This window comes from Equus quagga, chromosome 1 (genome assembly GCF_021613505.1).
Source record: "Equus quagga isolate Etosha38 chromosome 1, UCLA_HA_Equagga_1.0, whole genome shotgun sequence".
Classification (NCBI taxonomy): Eukaryota; Metazoa; Chordata; class Mammalia; order Perissodactyla; family Equidae; genus Equus; species Equus quagga.
In genome coordinates this window covers 136,111,929-136,132,358 of record NC_060267.1, presented here as the reverse complement: position 1 = coordinate 136,132,358, position 20,430 = coordinate 136,111,929, and the positions used below count along the sequence as shown (strand labels likewise).

At 39.3% G+C, this 20,430-nt stretch overlaps 1 protein-coding gene across 4 annotated transcripts in view; it reads left to right on the top strand.

Annotated features, from left to right (window-relative positions):
* The window catches only part of RBM6 (RNA binding motif protein 6), a 111,070-nt gene that overhangs the window by 37,446 nt on the left and 53,194 nt on the right, over positions 1 to 20,430 (top strand). For all 4 annotated transcript variants that reach the window (XM_046657201.1, XM_046657228.1, XM_046657219.1 and 1 more), the window contains exon 6: positions 11,403 to 11,476. In XM_046657201.1, the coding sequence (XP_046513157.1) occupies positions 11,403 to 11,476 (74 nt within the window). The remainder of the gene's footprint in view (positions 1 to 11,402; positions 11,477 to 20,430) is intronic.

The window sequence follows — 20,430 nt, the reverse complement described above, 5'->3', positions numbered from 1 at the left end:
TTCCGGGATGAGTGTTCTGTATTCCTCTTCTGAATAGGCCACAATATCTTGTAACTCCAATTTTTTTTATAATGATCTTTATTTAGGTGAGGAAGATTGGCCCTGAGCTAACATCTGTTGCCAATCTTCCTCTTTTTGATTGAGGAAGATTATAGCTGAGCTAACATCTGTGCCACTCTTCCTCTCTTTGTATGTGGGATGCCGCCGTAGCATGGCTTGTGGAGTGTAGGTCTGCATGTGGGATCTGAACCTGTGAACCCCAGCCTGCTGAAGCAGAGCATGTGAACTTCACCACTACACCACCAGGCCGGCCCCTTATAATTCAGTCTTTGTAAAGGGCTCTGGGAGTTTTCACACATCATGGGTTCTTTTTGGCTGAAAGTTTGAAGGATTTACTACTTTGGATAACTTGATGAAAAGCGTTCTGTCATTTCTAATCCTAAAATTACTAGAGGATGAAAAGAATCGGAGTTGTAGATTAAAAGAGAATAACACCTAAATGAATGCTTGGAGGTAGTCATTGGCTGGAGAGATCAGCACATAATTGTTAGTAATGTCCCTTGAGCTTCAGAGAGATAAAAGAAGTCAGGGTTTTTCATTGGTGTTATACAAAATGATCAGACAAGAAGTAGAGGAAAATGCCTGTAAATGCACCTAGCTTTTTTTCGGTATTCTCTAGAAGAAGACTTGTTGTATCTCTGTTCCAATGCACATTTTTTAAAAGGAATATTTTCAACCTCTCAAATGTAGTTGGGTTGAAAGAATTTGTAAATTCCCAAGCAGGAGCTGTTTTCTATGCAATAGACCTTTGGAGAACTTGAAAGGTCTTGGTTGTTTTGGACTCAGTGTTGGGGAAATTCCTCTATCGATAATTTTTTCTTACTAAGGGAGAGCTCCTTTGCTTTTAGAAAAGTGTTTTAAATGATCAGGAGCACTTGAAATGTTTAGGGTGATCTGAAACCTGATTTCCAAACCACCTCAAAATGTACCTTAGAGATCAGGATAGGGGAAATGATAATGATACTTCATTTGTAGAACTTAGTCCTGGCTCTGTTGAAAGAATGTTGGTTTTGCTGTGGGATTCCCTCTTCTCTCGGTTGTGTTTGGCCTACTGCTGTTTTTTCTCCACTATTTTTAAAAGTAGATTTGGCCTGGAAAGAGAAAAAAGATATTGATTGATTTGATCTATATCTTTAAGGTTCATTCAGTTGCTTTAGGGGTAGGGGAAGCAGGAAAAACAAAGTAAAACAGAACAAAAATATTCCCTTTTTTCTGTATTTAATTTGAGTGCCTGTAGGTGCTTTTGCATTTATCAGGAGTGAATGTTGGTTATCATAATTGTCAAATGCATGTTAGAAAAATCCTATGGTACAGGAGCTAGGGAGGGGGCTATGAATAATACTTAAGAGCTCTGATGAGGAAAAGTGACTAGATAATGTCATTTAAAAAAAATGAATCCAATGTCCCTGAGTGATGGTGACAGGGTAGGAAAATCATCACATAGCATAAGCTTCATTAGCTTTTTCTTAGTAACCTGTCAACTGCATTTGTGCCATAAACTAAATTATTTCCTCCCTTTGCTTGTTTCCAAATCAAAGAAGAAAGTATTAGTCATGTTGTCTTATATCACACTCCATGCTATAAAAATTCCTGGCAGCAATGTAGGTTATGTATGAATTGGTGGTTAATAATATTTGTGTTAAGTATTGGGATGTGTTTCCTCAACCCCAAAGTATTAGTTAGCATTGTATGTGCAAACTCTGAAAGTAAAACATTGAATGAGTAGAACCTCCCAAGAAATTTTCTTCAGAAAGGTGCTGACAGAGTTAATTTTAATTTCTAAAACTATGCAGTGGTTTTATGTTGAGGGAGTAGAGTTTTCTATTCTATTGTTTGTATCATTTTAAGTAATTTAAAATTCTATATTTGTTAGCAAATTTAAAATTTTTGTTTCAGCTTTTAGATTAATATTGAACCCTAGAAAATGCTCACCTTGTTTTTCAGACAATGAGTCTGTTTGACAAATGTACAGCATAGCTGATGAAATGGACCCTTTTTTAAGAAACGTTAACCAAGAGTAGTCCTGTATTTTAAAATGGCTGCATGGAGGACAAGTGCTATCAGTAAGTCAGCTGATTACAGTAGTATTTGCAGTTGACCTTGGCATAATGTGCAGGAGGGGAGCAGTCCTCAGGAGAATTGAGAAATGGAGGTCTGAACATATTCAGGAATGATGTCAGCAGAAAGCAGTGTTTGCGTCCCATGCCATATAGGCAGAGAGATGATGAGCGATTCTTTTCCTTTTAGCACCATTGGTATCCTATAATTCAATTCATTTCTGACAGTAACTACCCAGAGTTAGCATCAGACTCCAAGGTTTTCAGTCCTACTGGCCTTACCTCAGATGCCAGTCAAAAATATCAGATCCTGGGGCTGGCCCTGTGGCCGAGTGGTTAAGTCCGCGCACTCCGCTGCAGGCAGCCCAGTGTTTCGTTGGTTCGAATCCTGGGCGCAGACATGGCACTGCTCATCAAACCACGCTGAGGCAGCGTCCCACATGCCACAACTAGAAGGCCCCACAACGAAGAATATACAACTATGTACTGGTGTGCTTTGGGGAGAAAAAGGAAAAAAGATAAAATCTTTAAAAAAAAAAAATCAGATCCCCAGGTTACCCACACTTCTATTGGATCTTCTTATAGCCCACCCATTCAGGTTTGGTATTTTGCTAGAAAGGCTCACAAGACTCAGGGAAACACTTAACCAATTTGTTATAAAGGACCAGATGAAGAGGTACATCGATGTATAGGTCTGGAAGAGTCCTGAGCATAAGAGTCTCTGTCCTACGGAATTGAGGTGCACCACCATCCAGGAATGTGGATGCGTTCATCAACCTGGAAACTTTCCAAATCCTGTCATTTAGAGGTTTTTATGGAGGTTCCATTATGTAGGCATTGCTGATTAAACCATTAGCCACTGGTGATTAGCTCGATCTCCAGCCCCTTTCCCGTTTCTGGAGGTTGTGGAGTGAGGCTGAAGTTCCAAGCTTCCAATCAAGTCTTGGCCTTTCTGGTGACCAGGCCCCATCCTGGAGCCATCTAGGATCCCACCAAGAGTTGCCTCATTAGAACAAAAGACACTCATACCACCCTTATCACTCATGAAATTCCAAGAGTTTTAGGAGCTCTGTGCCAGGAAACTGGAATAAAAACCAAATATCTTTATAATACCACAGATGGATCCCAAAGTTAAATCTGGCTGGTCCCTAGTACCTTTAGTTGAGCGTTGGTTTTCTGTTATAAGACATAGGTGATCTAGGCTCATGGTCTGGTCAATGTGTCAGTCTTACAGAATGCCAGTTGTCTGACCCTTCTCAGGGTGCTAGTTCACTTCTGGAATAGATGAGTGGCTGGGCCAGTGTGATATGCTCTCATTGTGAGCAACTTCCACCTCAGAAGCCACTATCTTTGTGGAACCTTCCCAGAGCTCCTTAGAATTGTTTTTCTGCGGGGTGTTTTTTTTTTTTTTTGCACTAGGGCCAAGGCAGTGGGTAAAAGTGTTTATGGGCCATATTTTCCTTCCCATTCAAAATGAAAATAGTTTTGTAACCTATGGGTGAAGCAGATATATTCTTAGCATATACTAGGAATCAGTGAGGAAATGCATCAGTGCTAAAATTTTAGTCCTGGGCTTATTAGAGAAGCAGGAACACTGAGGCAGCTGTCTGCTCTTTAGTCCTTGATAGTACTTTATAATAGAAGCACAGGGGTACTGAAATGCATTCTCTCTTACACCCCTGAGACCACCCTGCAAAGGAGTTAACATCATTGCTTGGTGGCATATGGAATAACCCAGGCCCAGAGAGAAGTGGCTTGATTGAGAGCATTTGGTGAGTTAGTGGTAGCTTCTGCATGTGTACAGAACTATAGCAGTTACTTTTCTTGTGTGTTGCTCCACTGAAGATACTCATTACAGTCAGGCACCACATAATGATGTTTCAGTCAATGACATGCTGCATATATGACAGTGGTCCCATTAAATTAGTACCATATAGCCTACATGTGTAGTATAGTAGGCTATACCATCTGGGTTTGTGTCCCTCTACCCTTCTAGGTTCTTCTGGCTGGTCTAAGAATTAAATTGACATGAGACAGATTTAACAGGAGAAAGACAAACAATAGTTTAATAATATGTATATGTGGGAGAAACCCAGGAAAGCTGAATAACTCACCAAAATGGCCAAAGCTCTCACCTTAAATACCATCCTTAGCTAAAAACAAAAGAAGGTGTTGAGGGTGAGGAGAGGTAGGGACTTCCAAAAGAAGGAAGGCAGTACACAGATAGGTGAAAAGGAGCAAACTCCATTTGGAAAACAAGTGTTTGGCCATACAGAAACGAACACAGAGGGGAGCCCAGCAAACAGGCTTTTCTAGGTTCCTCGCTGTCTACCACCTAGTTCATGTTATGCTAATGTGATAGCTCACTTCCTGAGACAGATTTTTTTTATCTGAATTCTTTTAGGTGGTTAAGGGGGAGGTAACAAGAAAAACTGAGTCTTGTTTCTTAAAAATAATCAGCCTAATATAATCCTCACGTTAAAGAGGCATACTTTGGGGTGGCAAATTTTATTCCCCTTTAGTACACTCTGTGATGTTTGCACAACAACAAAATTGCCTAACCATGCATTTCTCAGAATGTATCCCCATTGGGAAGCGATACATGAATGTACAATTGATGTGGCATTGACTGAGCACCATCGCATGCCAGGTATTATGCTAGTATTGGGGATACAGAAATGGAAAGAAAATCTCTCTCTAATCTGAGGCATCTCTTTTTTTATTGTGGTAACATTGGTTTATGACATTATATAAATTTCACTTGTACATCATGGGACCTCTCTTGTTTTGGAATCATCTCACTGCATGGGCAGTTTGGTGCAGCATTGATGCTACTCCTCTCTTGGGTGATCCTTTTGCCATTCCTGCACCATCTCTCCTGCCAGGCTGGAGTGTTCTTGGCTGGGGGAAAAAAGGCAGATCTGTGAAAGTTCCTCTCTTACTCCTGATGGTTGCTCTGTATGTTTTTTTGTTTGTTTTCAAGTGAACAAATATTGAATTAGATCATTGGCTCCATAAAGAATAATTGTTTCCAGATAAGTAAGTCCTGAGGATATAATCTACAGCTGGTGACTATAGTTAACAATACCGTATTGCATATTTGAAAGTGGCCAAGAGAGTAGATCTTAAATGTTCTCCTCAAAAGAAAAAAAATTGCAACTATGTGTGGTGATGGATGTTAACTTATGTGGTAATCATTTTGCAGTATATACATATGTCAAATCATTATGTTGTATACCTAAAACTAATACAATGTTATATGTTAATTATATCTCAATTAAGAAAAGAATAATTGTTCCCTTTTTTGACTTCTGTAGCATCTTGAGGTGGTCTGTGCCTATCTAGTTGTCATAACTCTTCCATTAGACTAAGATGTCTGAGGACAAGGACAGTTTTTTGGGACAGGGACACATTTTTGTTTTTTAAAAACCAATTGGTACAGATGGAGAATTACATAAAATAGAACCATGTACAGTTTTCAAAAATTTAGCAAGTAATCATCAGTGTATATCTTCCTCATTTCATCTGTTTTGTTATAAACCAGCAACCCTTATATGTGGTGGAGAGAACTGAAAGTCCTTATGTCAAAGTGATAGATTCTTTTTTTTTTGAGGAAAATTACCCCTGAGCTAACATCTACCACCAATCCTCTTCTTTTTGCTGAAGAAGATTGGCCCTGAGCTAACATCCGTGCCCATCTTCCTCTATTTGATATGTGAGACATCTGCCACAGCATGGCTCAATAAGGGGTTGCGTAGGTCTGTGCCCAGGATCCAAACTGGTGAACCCTGGGTGTGAACTTAACTGCTACACCACCAGGCCGACCCCTAAAGTGATGTATTTTATGTGGGCCAATTGCATTCTTCCCAGATGGTAGTTTGTCGTATAAATCAGATGTTTTCCCAGTTTTCATAATGAAAGGTGTAGGTGCATATTCACTTGAGGATTTAACTGAGCCAAGTACCTGCTAGAAATTTTACACACGGGCCTCCTTTGTTGTGTTACTCCCACTGATAGGAATTTAGTTCTCTGGATCAATTCTGTTTTGTTTTTTGCTAATACCTAATTTGATAATATTTCACTTTTCTTCTAAAAGCCTATATCCCAAATGAAATGGAATTAGGAACACAGGACCTCTTGAATCTCTATTGATATTTTTCATGGTGCTTTTTATATTCATAGTGCTTTGTTCCCACAGAAATAATACTCCTTGTTTATAGGGGGAAAACCCTTATGTTTTCTTTTCCCTCAAGGATACTCAATAAAATAAAGAAACCTCTTTTCTCCTCTGCTTCTGTCCTTTAAAATCCTGATTCCTTTTTACATTTCATAATATTGTTATGTATATTCTGGGCTTTTTCAAAGTCAACCAGTATTTTCCTAATGGGAAATTTACTGAGACTTGTTTATGTTAGTTGGGTTTTTCTAGATCGGTTTGAACATAGGGCTGCTTATGTCATTTGCCTAAATAAATATTGCTTTATAGTTGTTATGAAAGTGGAGCTTGATATAGACTAAGAATTGACTTAATTGGGAGCCATGTTTGTCAGCATTGCAAAGTCAGCTTTTCTAGGGCCAGAGACTAAAGAATTAGTTCTGGGGTTGGATATTATTTATCAGGGCTTCGTTTTCTGTACTTTGCTCCCCCTTCAGCGTCAGATTAGCTTTTAACACAGATAGTTTTTCAAGGAACAGGCAAGCATAGTTAAGGAAGATGGAAAAGAATTGAAATTTTAATGTTACCTTTATAGATTTCTTTCTCTTGCCTTGTTCTCATCCGTCTCAGCTGCCAAGAAAAAGTGTAAGGAGCATTCACACTTCTATGAGAAATCTATACATTTAGGTTAGACAATGGCATAAGGTTTGCTTTTTATTATAAATAAGTCATATAAATAAGCACAAAGACCCATCAGCCCACCAGACTTCTTCTTAGCATGTGACAGTGGGAGAAAAAGGTAATGAAAGAGATTTTTGTTACTCTTTTTTAGCTAAGAATTTGTCTGTGGGACTGTTAACATTGTGTTTAACATCTTGATTCCAAATGGTTCCTAGCAATTTTGAATGTAAGGTTGGTTGGTCATTTTCAGAATGTTTAGGTCTCTGGGTGGAATATCTTTTGTCTACTAGAACTTTTTCTGTGAATTAATAAAATTAGATTTGAGAATTTTAAAAATCCCCAATTTTCCCACTATATCAGTACAGCCACTGTAATAATTTTTGTATACAGTTGTGTTGCATTACATCATTTTCAGATTTCTATGTTCACCTGTGTTTGCTCAACTCCTTTCCCCTATCCCATACCTCACTTTCCCTCTCATGGAGTGAGCATGAGAGGTGGGGATATGACTTGGCTGTGGATTCAGTTGGTTTCTGTTTCCAAGTTTCTTTGAGTGTGAGCATTCTCTGTACTGGCTGTGATTCTAAATAAAGTGATAAATTTTTCATACATTATGGGCCTTAAATGCAAGTCAGCCTCTTCATCTGGTGTCAACCAAAAGAAAAGTGATCTATTGCGACGCTGGAGGAAAAACTGGCAGTGTTGGACTTAACCTATATTGAGAGATGGTATGTTGTTCTTCACCTTGGGGTGTTCGAGTATGACTTTGACAATGCATGGTTTTCATCTCATGTGCTGACTTTTGTCTCTAACCTCTGAGTTAGGTGTGCCTTCACTGTATTTAATTCCAGTCCTTTTTCCTATACACGTTTTGTATAATTGTCCTCATTTTTAAAGCTTTTATTTATTTTTAAAATTTTTTTAAAGATTTTATTTTTCCTTTTTTCTCCCAAAACCTCCAGTACATAGTTGTGTATTATTTTAGTTGTGGGTCCTTCTGGTTGTGCTATTTGGAATGCTGCCTCAGCATGGCTTGATGAGTGGTGCCATCTCCGCACCCAGGATTCGAATCGGCGAAATCCTGGGCTGCCGAAGCAGAACGTGCAACCTTAAACACTCGGCCACGGGGCCGGCCCATAAAGCTTTTAAAATATACTATATACTGTATTAAGAAAATTATATCAAGGATATTACTATATTGTAGTTCTTATAGCCATCATTTACAGCAAGACTTGGGTTTTTGTGTTTTCAGAATTTTGGTAGCCAGTATAGTCAGTTCATGAGAGTGAGTACTTTCTAAATTGCATACTCAGGCCTACTCACAGTGGTTCTGCTGTAGATAATTTAGAATAAGAGTAACCGTGGTGCCGCAAGTTTGTGTATTTCTTAACTATAGCCATATCTTATGCTCAAGCACGTGGGACCCTTTTTGTAATTGAGCTCTGTGGAATTTGGAATTCAGATTGCTTATATCAGCCTAGGATCCTATTAAAGGATGAGAAACTATACAGTATAGTGGTTAATAGCATTGATTTAAATCTGAACTGCCTGGGTTTGAAGCCCGGTATTGTTCTTTACCATTGAGGTGATTTTGAGCAAATTACTTTTTCTTTGTCTGCTTCTCCATGGGTATAATGAAGTTAATAATATTTACCTCATAGGGTAGTTTTGTGAGAATTGAATTAGTATTTGTAAAGTGTTTAGAATAAAACCTTGCACCAACAGGTGCTGTGTAAATATTACTTAGATCATCATCCATTTTGGCAATTCCTGAAAATGCTTATAGTACAAAATGAGTCTTGGACACACAAAATATTTTGCTTAGGATCAAGATTGTGTACTTTTTAATTTTTTTTTAGTTTTAGGCATTATAATTACACCTTAAATTCCTGTTGTTGTTTGATAGCTGAAGTTTCTGGTAGAAGAAACTGAGTGTTTGGCTTGTGAATTTAATTTGAAATCTGAAGTACATTGTGAACATACAGTATTGTGGAGTTGATATATAGAGATGCTATTAGATGCTCATAATGTCTCCTGCAGATTGTATCTTTTCCTTCCCACTGACTTTAGTATGAAAGTCGGTTTGTCCTTTAGTCAAGTATGAATGTTGTCATGAATCTTCTCTCTCTCTGTCCACAGATTCTGTGTACTCCTCTGGGCCCCAATAGTTACTTTTTTAAGCACAGGAAGGAAACTCAGTGCTTTGCTGATTTGGTGTTAGTTCCCTGTGTTTTTCATTTTGGTGTCTATGGAGAGGGTTGCTTTCTACACACTTGGACACTCCTTGGATATGTTCTGTAGAGGTAATCAACACACTTGAGAGTACGTCTGCTTGTTCCATGTCTACCCTTTCTGAATGTGGACATGTGTTTGAGTATTTGCAGTAGATATTTGGTGATAAAAGTTACCTTAGTTGCTTCTGCTGTTCTACAGTATTTCCCAAGGACGTTCAGAGCTTTTTACAAAATGCAGAATGTCTTATGTACGAGATGTTCACTGAGTTTGATCAAGAAAATTCACTTGTGGGGGGCCCGCCCGGTGGCGCAGTGGTTAAGTGCGCATGTTCTGCTTTGGCGGCCCGGGGTTCTCCGGTTCGGATCCTGGGTGCGGACATGGCATCGCTTGTCAAGCCATGCTGTGGTAGGCATCCCACGTATAAAGTAGAGGAAGATGGGCACGGATGTTAGCTCAGGGCCAGTCTTCCTCATGAAAAAGAGGAAGATTTGCAGCAGATGTTAGCTCAGAGCTAATCTTCCTCAAAAAACAACAACAACAACAACAACAACAAAAGAAACAAAGAAAATCCACTTGAAAGAACTTAAGTACCAAGAAAGTTTCCATTGTTAATAGGATATTTACAAATACATACACTGTTTCTCAAAAGTAATTTCACTTCTTCAAATAGTTGCTAATCAGGGGAGACTGGTTTTATAGTAAATTTAAATACAGGTTGCAGGGGTTAGTTTTAATCTGTGTTGGTCAAAGCTATGAAATTTGGTAGAAGAATCTCTCTCTCAGCCTAAGGTGGTGCTGAGATATTTAGCAGCTTTCTTTTCTCCTTCCTGGTCATTTCCTAAAATTCAAAGCAAGAGTCAACCATTGTAACATTTCATAATGAACTTGAAGTATTTAACAAATCTAAAGTCACAGCTTTATTATTATCATAACAGAATGTTTCAGGCCATTCATTCCATGTGACAAGGAATCCAGCCCATTTCACCAAGTTTAGTCTGTTTTTTAAGTTATATTTTCTATTGCCCTTGATTTTTGTTTTTGTTTTTATTTTTTGGTCTTTGATATCTTGATTCAATGATACCAGTTTCCTGTTGTTATATATACTTTGTACTGAAAATTGTCCTAGGTTTTGTATTATTTCTCTTTCCCTGAGTTTTGCTTCTGATCTGAACAAAACACATCTTTTTCTTGCTGTTCCATTTGCACGGTGTCACTCCTAAAGATGAGCTGCTTTTTCCTGTGAGGCAGTGGAGAAAGCAGGGAAGCCATTTGTGGGGCATTGCATTGACAAGTGTATTTTTGTAATTATATGATGGTAGTATCAGGGAAATTATAGAATGGGTTAGTATTAGAGTTCAGAAGCTTGTAAATCCCATGATTTCCCACTCTCATGGGTCATGAGAGCCGCAAATGACACTTGCTTAGGAGAAAGGTGAAGGGTGTTTTATAACTCTAATGGTATATACAATTCTTGAACATATATTGATTGCTAACAACTGCTGTCTCTCCCCCAGCTTACCACACCGCCAGTGTTTGTGCATAAGCACAGTTTTGGACCCAGCTATTTGTACTTATTTATGCTTTTACGCCTTCTTCCTTTCATAAAGATTTTAGCTGGTTTTTGACTTGAATTGAAACAAGGAAAAAAGAGGAGACCTGAAATGGTCTATCCCCTGCCAACCAGAAGCCTCCTGTGGTATCCAAACAATAGTTGCCTCAGTCTGTCAGCACTTCTATCTTTGAAGGTGGTTTCTGCTTGAAAAGTGGTGACTATTAGCATAGCTTTGGGATAATTGCTTCTCCTTCCTCTCTTGAGATACATTTTTTTTTCAGATACTTTCTGTTCTTGTTGACTCTGTTTTTCCAGAAGATTCAGCCTGTGGTTAAAATGTTTCGGGTCCCCACTTGAACTTTCTGTTGGTTTACCCATTTCTGGGGTACCCTCGCCAGATTATCAGTGCTAAAGAGGGCAAAGGATCTTCTTGGTTAATAGAAAAAGCCATTTTGGGATGACTCTCAAAGTTCAGAAACATCCAGACTTTCCTTCAGTACTTTTTTCTGTTTGGGGTAGCATCTTTGCCTAGTATAGGGGGAGGAGGGGCTAGTTGGGAGGGCTTGTGTTTAAGGGGTTCAGAAACAGGGGATTTAAGTGTGTCTTTTGTGTTTGCAAGGCACTAACACCACTCCCGTCTGTATTTAAATGCTGTCCCCAGGTTACGACTATGGCTATGTCTGCGTGGAGTTTTCACTCTTGGAAGATGCCATCGGATGCATGGAGGCCAACCAGGTTGCTTTATACTTCGGTCAAATGATGCTGGAAGGATATATTTTTTATGTATGGGGAGGGAGGGTTTCAAATGATTAAACTTTGGAGAGGTACCAGAAATCTATCTTTGGAGCATACAACATTCAACTAAAAAGTGGTTGTGAAGAGAAACTTTCAAATAGGCTGAGAAGGTTTCTCTGGAAGAGTTGATGGGCACCCACCTCTACAGTGTACTTTAAAAACTAGACCCCAGTTGCAGTTGGACTAGACTCCAAAGACAGTAGATGGAAAAAAGTGACAGGTCTGGAGTGCTTCCCTTTGGAGTGTGACTGAGATAGGGATCCTGATGTAAGGAACAATCTTGGCTGTCTGTGATCCCAAGGATCTGCCTGGCATCTTTATACGAGGTCAATACTTATATCCAGATCTAGGGTGAAGACCACTGATGGCAACTTCTGTGGCACTCAGGTCCTGCCTGCATGTGTTACTTTCATAAGAGGGCCATTGGGGAGGAGGGAATTGTGGATTGTTTGTGTCTATTACATTCGTCATTGTTCTTTGCAAATTGGAGTTTTGTACTCAAGTTCTAGGCTGCATATAATCAGAGCTGGTGAATCTGAATCTGTACTTACCTTATGTTTGAAACACCTAGATATAGTCAGCTTACCACCTAGAACTGGCCTCTGGGTCTTTAATTGAATCCTGCCTGGTGGTTTTGGGAGGTATTATGAAATGGATAGAATCCTTCTTGTCATGGGTGTTTCCTTGAGGCAAGTTGTTTTCTTTGTGATGTGTTAGTTCCTCCATCTGTAAAATGGAAGAAAGAAGCATAGTGATATGGTTTGATTTTTATGTACCCACTGCCTATACTTAACAGTGTGAATGCAGTGTGCTCCAACTCTTAAAAGAAGGTTCTGCCAGGGCCAGCCTTGGTGACCCAGTGGTTAAGTTTGGTGTGCTCCACTTCGGTGGCCTGGATTTGATTCCCGGGCGTGGACCTACACCACTCGTCTGTCAGTGGCCATGCTGTGGTGGCAGCTCACGTACAAAAAAGAGGAAGATTGGCAGCAGATTATAGCTCAGGGCGAATCTTCCTCAGCAAAAAAAGAAACAAGGTTCTGCCAGAGAAGAGTAGTGTTGTATGAGAACTCTTCCTCTTTTATATAGCCTGTTTCCCTTTCATCGGCTTTGTTCCATTCAGCATGCCTCATTACATTTAACCTTTTCCCTTCTTTGGGTGTGTTCTCCCTTTATGGGTATGGAGATGACATGCTATAAAGCCTTTGGGAGCAAGCACTAATTAGAGGAAACTTTTGATGTATCTGTACCTATTACTAGTAGTATAATAATGCTAGATCTTCAGAGAATGACTGGCTTAGGATCATATCTCCTTGATAGGGTTCTTATTGATTGATTTATTCAGTGTCCATCATTGAGTCAGTCATTTCACAGATACTAATTATGTATCAGAAACTGTGCTACCTACCAATATTTGGAGAGAAGAATGAAGGCCCCAATCTGAATGCTTATGGTTGATTCCATTCTGACAATCTGTCCTAATTTGAGAAGATTCATTTAATTCATAAGCATCTTGTTCTTGTCTGTGAATCATCATTAAGTCCTTTGCCACTGTACTAAATAGTACTGTGAGTGATGGAAACGTAAATGGGGGAGCCATGGCGGATGACATCTCTTTTATATCATTATCCCAACTGTGTTTCTCCTAGAAGAGTGTTGCTTTTTATCACTATTTAATGTTTGATCATAAAAATAACAATGTTATGTCTTAATGGCCTCTTCCTCCATCCCAACAGAAAATCCTGTCTAAAGTATCCAGTCCCCTAAAGAATAGTGTCAAGTAGAACTAGAGCAGCCTTCTTTAAAAACAAGGTTTAATTGTAGGCAGAGTTTCTGTTGGAGGTATATCTGGAAAAATGTTCATTTTTGCAAGTGGTATTGAGGAGGTGTGGCTTATAGACATCTCTCCCCCCACCTTCCCCACCCATTCTATAAACACTCTTAGGGCTCCCAGATCCCTGATGAATGACTCTTACCCAGAGAATGTGGCACCAGAACAAAGTAGGAGCAGGGCCAGAATTCTTCCAGATGAGAAATAGAATGTTCTGACAGGTAGCCGTCGTCATGCATAGGTTACCATATGGCACTCTGTGCAGGAGTACAAGTAAGAGACAACCTTTGTGTTCTAGGACCTTATAATCTCAGACTAGGAAAGGTGACAGATTATGTAGTACTCATGGATCCCATAGGGTGTTCTCTCAAATAAACTGTAAATTTTTGTCTGATCTCATTTTCAGTGTTCACTGGAGTAATTCCTTAATAAGACATCACCATATCCTTATTCAGTCAACCCCATTTCCTAGATTTTTATTCTTCCCCTAGGCATAAGACAGAAGGCATACTGTTAGTGCTGCCACACAACAGAATCCTCTCTTGCTGAACTGCTTAGATTTCATAATCCAATCAGCATTCTTTCTTTTTTCTTCTTCTTCTTCTTTAGAGGAAGATTGACCCTGAGCTAACAGCTGCTCCCACTCTTTCTCTTTTTTGCTTGAGGGGGATTGTCCCTGAGCTAACATCTGTAACATCTGTGCCAGTCTTCCTCTATTCTGTGTATGGGATGCCACTACAGCATGGCCTGTTGAGAGTTGTGTAGGTCTGTGCCCAGGATCCGAACCCTGGGCCACTGAAGCAGAGCATGGAAACTTAACCACTACACCACTGGGCCAGCCCAGTCAGCATTCTTTTAATAACCTTTACCACAACTCAGGATGTCTGCAAATCATTTTGATAGAAAAAATTTTTTTAACTTTTTTTTTTTAGGAAGATTAGCCGTGAGCTAACATCTGCCACCAATCCTCTTTTTGCTGAGGAAGATTGGCCCTGAGCTAACATCTGTGCCCATCTTCCTCTATTTTATATGTGGGATGCCTGCCACAGCATGGGTCAATAAGTGGTGCATAGGTCTGCGCTCAGAATCTGAACCAGTGAACCCTGGGCCACCAAAGCCGAACATATGAACTTAACTGCTGTGCCACCAGGCCTGCCCCTTGATGGAAAAATTTTTGAGAATGGAATCTCCAGGGAAATTTTGGTACTTGGGTGAGACAGCGTAGAAAAGAGGAGTGTAGGTTCTGCAGTCAGATGTAACTTGTTAGCTGGATTGTCCCTGTTGAGTTTCTTAATCTCCCTCAGCATCAGTTCCCTGTTATCAATCTTCATGGGGGCTCTGCTGTGGATTACATGAGATCATACCTTCATGAGTGCCTGCTGTGTGCCAGGCATCTTTCTGGATGCTGGAGATGCTGCAGTAAACAAGACAGATTATATAACTTCTGTTTTAGTGATAGAAGACAGAGTGTAAGCAGGTAGACAAATTTAAAGTAATATATGATAGTGCTAAGTGCTATAAAGATAATGAAGCAGAGTATTGAAAGAACGTGTAATGGGGGCAGTTTTACATGTGGTGGTCAGGGAAGCTTCTTGAGGAGTGACATTACATTTGAGTAGTGACTTGCTGAATAATGTGTACAGAACATTTAGCATAGCATCTGGTACCTAATAAGCATTTGAAATTAGATGATCATCTCCTATTTCTCCTCTCTCCCTTCTTCATGTCAAGTAATTTCCAATCATAATTCTAGGAAAATAAATTTATTTTTGTATCTAGAGTTTATTAAAACTAATTCTTTAAGGAAGTGGATGTGGATTAAGCTTCCAATAACACGGTAATAATTCCCAATAACTCTCAAAATCTTATGAGAGACAAGAATTTGAGAGAAGTCTTCACTCCTCAGAGTGCAAAAGCAAATGTTTATGGAACGTGAACGTCTCTGTTTCTTCATCCATTCTCCTTCCCTCCGTGTTTTACTTACAGACCAAATTGGTACAGATTCTGAGTCCCTATCTGCTGGGCACCTCTGAGTAGAGTGTGTGTGCATGTGCGTGCATGTGCACACACGTGTTTTTCAGGGGTTTTTATGAAATGCTTTGGGTTGAGTTTTTGTGATTCTTTGCCATGCTAACTCTTGATGTGAAGTGTCTTTTATTTATCATTGACTAACACTTATAAGTCTAGAGGAGGGGAATAAAGGAACCTTCTGCAAGCTTGTGTTGTCAGTATTTTGGGGTATGTGTGCCTTAATGAGGTTGTTCAGGATGATAACAGAGCCTCTTCCTGCCTTTTCCCAGTGCCTTCATGGAGGCATCAAATACTAGGACACCCTGGAGCAGTACTGAGCATTGTAGCCAATGGGACTCATCAGGGAATCACTTAGCCAGCAGCTGTCTGTTTGGGGAAGTAATTTCCAACAGAGATCTGGTAGCTCATACCTTCACCACCTCCATGTAGAAGTGGAAAGCCAGCAAACACTGTGAGGCAGAGGCTTTTATTCCACCCCTACTGGAAAAGGTACTTCTAGCAGTGTCATGTACCCTTGAGTTTCTTTGTTGCCCAAGTCTCTGGAGATTGAGGATGAAGATTCTCTCTTCTCGCTGTGTGTGCCATTGCACTGGGACTTGGGGAGGGGAGTAAGAAGCATTATGTTAGAGTGTTGATCCCTTTCAGTGGTTGCCCAGTTGTGAGTACTAGCTCTCTTCAACTGTTGTCATTTGGTCTGCAGGAATTAGCATTTTGTTTTCTCAAATTTGCAGATATGATGTTTGTTGTCTATTCCTATTTGGTGAAATATTCACTAAAACGCCCTTATAAGAGATAGCTATGGGAGAAGAATTCACTTCTGTGGAATTTTTACTCAACTTTCTCAGCATCAGTCGCCTCCTTGGCCAGAGATGACTTGGCTGTATGACAGAATCAGGCTGACTTTATAAAGTGCAAGGAAAAGGATGATGTTATCAGCTAACATGAAAATTCCTGCAGACACTGGCTTTTTTCTGTTGTAGGGGATGAAGGCTGTAGAATACATGAAGTTTTATGAAGTGTTTTTGTGTCAACAAAGCTAAGAGAGTTTGGGTTTTTGAAGATACCAGGATGGCCAGGGTATATGTGAAGGTATATGAGGGAAGCCAAATCTTAAAAGGTATCTGTCCTTGTAATTAAAATGAGATCAATAAAGAAAGCTTATGTTTTGAGGGATGGGAAGACTATTTGAGAGGCTACAGTGGAAAAAATGAGTGAAGACCCAGTTTGTTGGGAACTTATTCAAGTTGTTAGCAGTACTGTATGAAACACTTCATTACTTAAATTGTTTGTTTTCCAAGTAACAAAAAACCAGTAATCTTTATAAATTCCTGCAAGGTTGTAGTATTGCCTAAACCCTCACCCCAAAACTATTTCACCAAAGAGAATGTAGTATCCTGGCCTTAGCTCAGCTGTATAACTTGTAGTTTGAGTCATGCCATTCTTCCTGGAAGCATCAATTTTGGTACCTTTTCCTGATGGCTCTTAGTAGAGGTATTGGTGAGAAACAGAAAGGAAAATGCGTTCTAAAATGAGTACAAATCAACAGTTGTTGAAGATTCTCACTCTCTGGAGAGTTGGGGTATTCAGGAGAATTAAAAATATTTTTAAGAATTGGTGATTTAATTATGCAGTTTGGTTACCTATCCAGTGACTGAGTCTTGCCTGGGTGCAAGGTAGGATATCGTAGTAGTTAAACACATGGACTCTGGAGGCAGACTGCCTGCCGTTGCATCCCAGCTCTGTCACCTTCTACTATATAACTTGCGCAAGTGGCTTAACGTCTCTATGTCCTCTCATACTTCTAAGGATTAAATGAGTTAATGCATGTAAGGTGATTAGAATTGGGCCTGGCACACAGTGAACATTGAGTGTATATTTGTTATTATCACAAGAACTTCTCATCTTGACTGGAAGAAAAGTCTTAAGTTACAGCAGCTCCGTTCTTGGCTTCATGGAGTATATAACTATAAAGGATTTGGTCGCAGTCCCCAGGAGGATTGTTTTTGTATTGTAAACAGTACTTCTCATTTAGCCTTTTGGCTTGGGCTGATTATCAGGGGACTGCTTCCAGGTCTTTCTAGGAGTTTCTACTGCTTTAGCTTTCAAATCTTAAATTCTCTCAAGGGAGAGAGCAGAAGATGCACTCTAACCAATGGAATTTGGTTAGACCACACTGGAAATCTAGCCTTTGACTTTAAAACCCTAAGCTCTGATAACCAACTCCTGGCTTTGCCATATCTCAGACTTTCTCCAATAATTATAAGAGGTGTTCTAAACTGGATTCAGTTTACTGTTCTTGAATTTGAAAAATAAACATTTATCATTTGGCAGTTTTAAGAGGAACTTCCAGTATGTCTCCTATGATAAAGTTTATAGTTATTTTTGTCGTATGTATATCATGGTTAATTTCTTTGGATTGAAGTAATTTAGTTCTTAATTTGTTCTAAATTGGAAATGTGCCTGTATATTTTAACCTTATGCTTTGATGTTGTCATATCTCTTTCAGCTTGTATTTTTAGTTAATATTTGACTTTTTATAAAAATGTGACTTGCAAAGTGCAAATATTCAGTCTTGTGGCCTCTTGGAACTTGATTATAGACAGTTATCGAAAGAATAAGCAGAATAGATATAATTCTAATTAACTAGCTCAGGGTTTATACAAAGGCACAGTTCAGTTTGTGATCTTGATTTTGGCTTTGTTTTATGACTTTGTATACCTCCAGACAGTCTAGGGTTAGGAACACAGACAGACTTAGAATTCCAGCTTGATCACTCCTTAGTTCTTTTGTAACTTCTTTTTTTTTTATTGGCACCTGAGCTAACATTGTTGCCATTTTTTTTTCTTCTCCCCAAAGCCCCCCAGTACATAGTTATATATTCTAGTTGTACATCCTTCTGGTTCTGCTATGTGGGATGCCCCCTCACCATGGCTTGAAGAGCGGTACTAGATCCACACCCAGAATCCGAACCTGTGAAACCCTGAGCTGCCGAAGTGGAGCACATGAACTTAAGCACTTGGCTGCAGGGTTGGCCCCTTTTGTAACTTCTGAATCTCAGTTTCCTCATCTGTAAAATGGAAGGATAATCATAGTGCCTGCCTCAGAGCAGTTGTGAGATTAGCGTATGTAATGTATGTAAAGTACTTGGTACAGTGTTAGCATATGGTACGTGTTCAGTAGTAAAGGGTGATCATATAAGCTGGACTGTGCTTGGTTGTCCTCCTCTTCTTTGGCTGCTTATCCACCTCTTGGGACTCAGAGATGCCTGAAAAGTGGTAGCGCTGCTTTGGGTGGCAGCTAGATCTTTGGCAGCCAGTTCACATGGTGTTGCTGCCCAGTGCCTCTCCCATTGAGACTGAGATGTCTGGACCAACAGTGAAAGAGGCTGGGTAGCACCTGTCCTGACATTGTCTGAGGGATAAGTGAGCGCACAGGGTTCCAGGCATATGAGGAAAGAGGACCATGGCCATTCCATCCCTTCTGCAGTAGAGAACCTTGTTGTTTCTGAAGCTAGCATTACTGATAGTTCTTCTATCACAGAATTCTCTTAGACTACAAGTGGCATTGAGTGTTATTAGGCATCTGCACCCAATTGAACTTAGAGGTTATAATGCAGCTTTGTGTCTCATTCTCCACAGGGCCAAATGTTCAGGTGTTGTAGTTTTACCATCTAACTTATTTATATATGAGCTAGATATATTATAATGTATTATATATAATATGTGTATATTTCTTGTTAAGAGTATTGATGACTTAATCAAGGATAAGCTTATGTAGATTAATAATTATTTTTAATCTCACATCATGAGATTAGTAATGCTAGTGTTATACACTAATAATGTATATTTTGCCAAAATTCTTGGCCAAGTGAAATTTGTGTTTAATCTATATAAATGCTATTTCCAAAGGAAAATATATAGGAGAAAAGGAATCTATCACAGAAAGTAGATTGTTGGTTACCAGGAAGAGAGGGAGGGCAAGAGCAGATACTGAGTAACTAAGGTCTCTCTTTGGAGTGATCTATAGAATTAAATAGTGGTGATGGTTGATCAACCCTGTGAATATACTAAAACGCACTCGATTGTATAAACTACTGTAAAAGAGTGATTTTTTTTGGTATGTGAACTGTATCTCAATTTTTTAAAAAAAAATCTTTAAACTTAGCATGGAAATTATTAGCATGGTTCCAGCCCAATGGGAATGAGTCCAGGTCTAAAATAAAATACAAATTCATTTACCAAAAGTAAAAAAAAGTGATATATCAATTTGTTTGGAAACCAGAGATCTTAAAATGTATGAAGAATTTGGTATGGTATCTACTTACAACAGAAGAACATTTAAGCTATAAATCTGAAAGGTGATGGATGGAATTGGTAACAAAGCGCATTTGAAGTAGCGCCGTGGCTTGTGCAAAGTAGTTGCTCAGTACGATTGAGTAGCCTTTCTACTTTAGTATCTACACAGTTAGAAATAAAGGAAAGGACCATTTTGAAGTAGATTTAAAATGAAAATGCCTTTTAGGAAATACTGGGCTATTTTTTAGAGACAATATTCCTGTAACTGGATGGTTTGTAGGTACCAACTTGGATCTTTCCTGATTTCTTGAAATTGTTAACAAAGCTCAAAGCTGGAGGGTGGGGTGGGAGAGACCGAATCACTGCTGAGGTAGGTTCCCTCCCTGAATTATCGTTTTTAGAGGCTACTTTCCAGTGGCATTGACATTGTGGCTGTCATCTTTGACCTCTAGTATGAGAGGAGTATAGGGCTTTTAAAATTATTGTTATTGAGGTCATAATAGTTTAGAACATTGTGAAACTTCACTTGTACATTATTATTTGTCATTGTATAAATGTGCCCCTTCACCCCTTGCACCCACCCCCAACCCCATTCCTCCTGGTAACCACTAAACTGTTCTCTTTGTCCGTGTGTTTATCTTTCACATATAACTGAAATCACATGGTGTTTGTCTTCCTCTGTCTGGCTTATTTTGCTTAACATAATGCCCTCTGGGTCCATCCATGTTGTTGTGAATGGG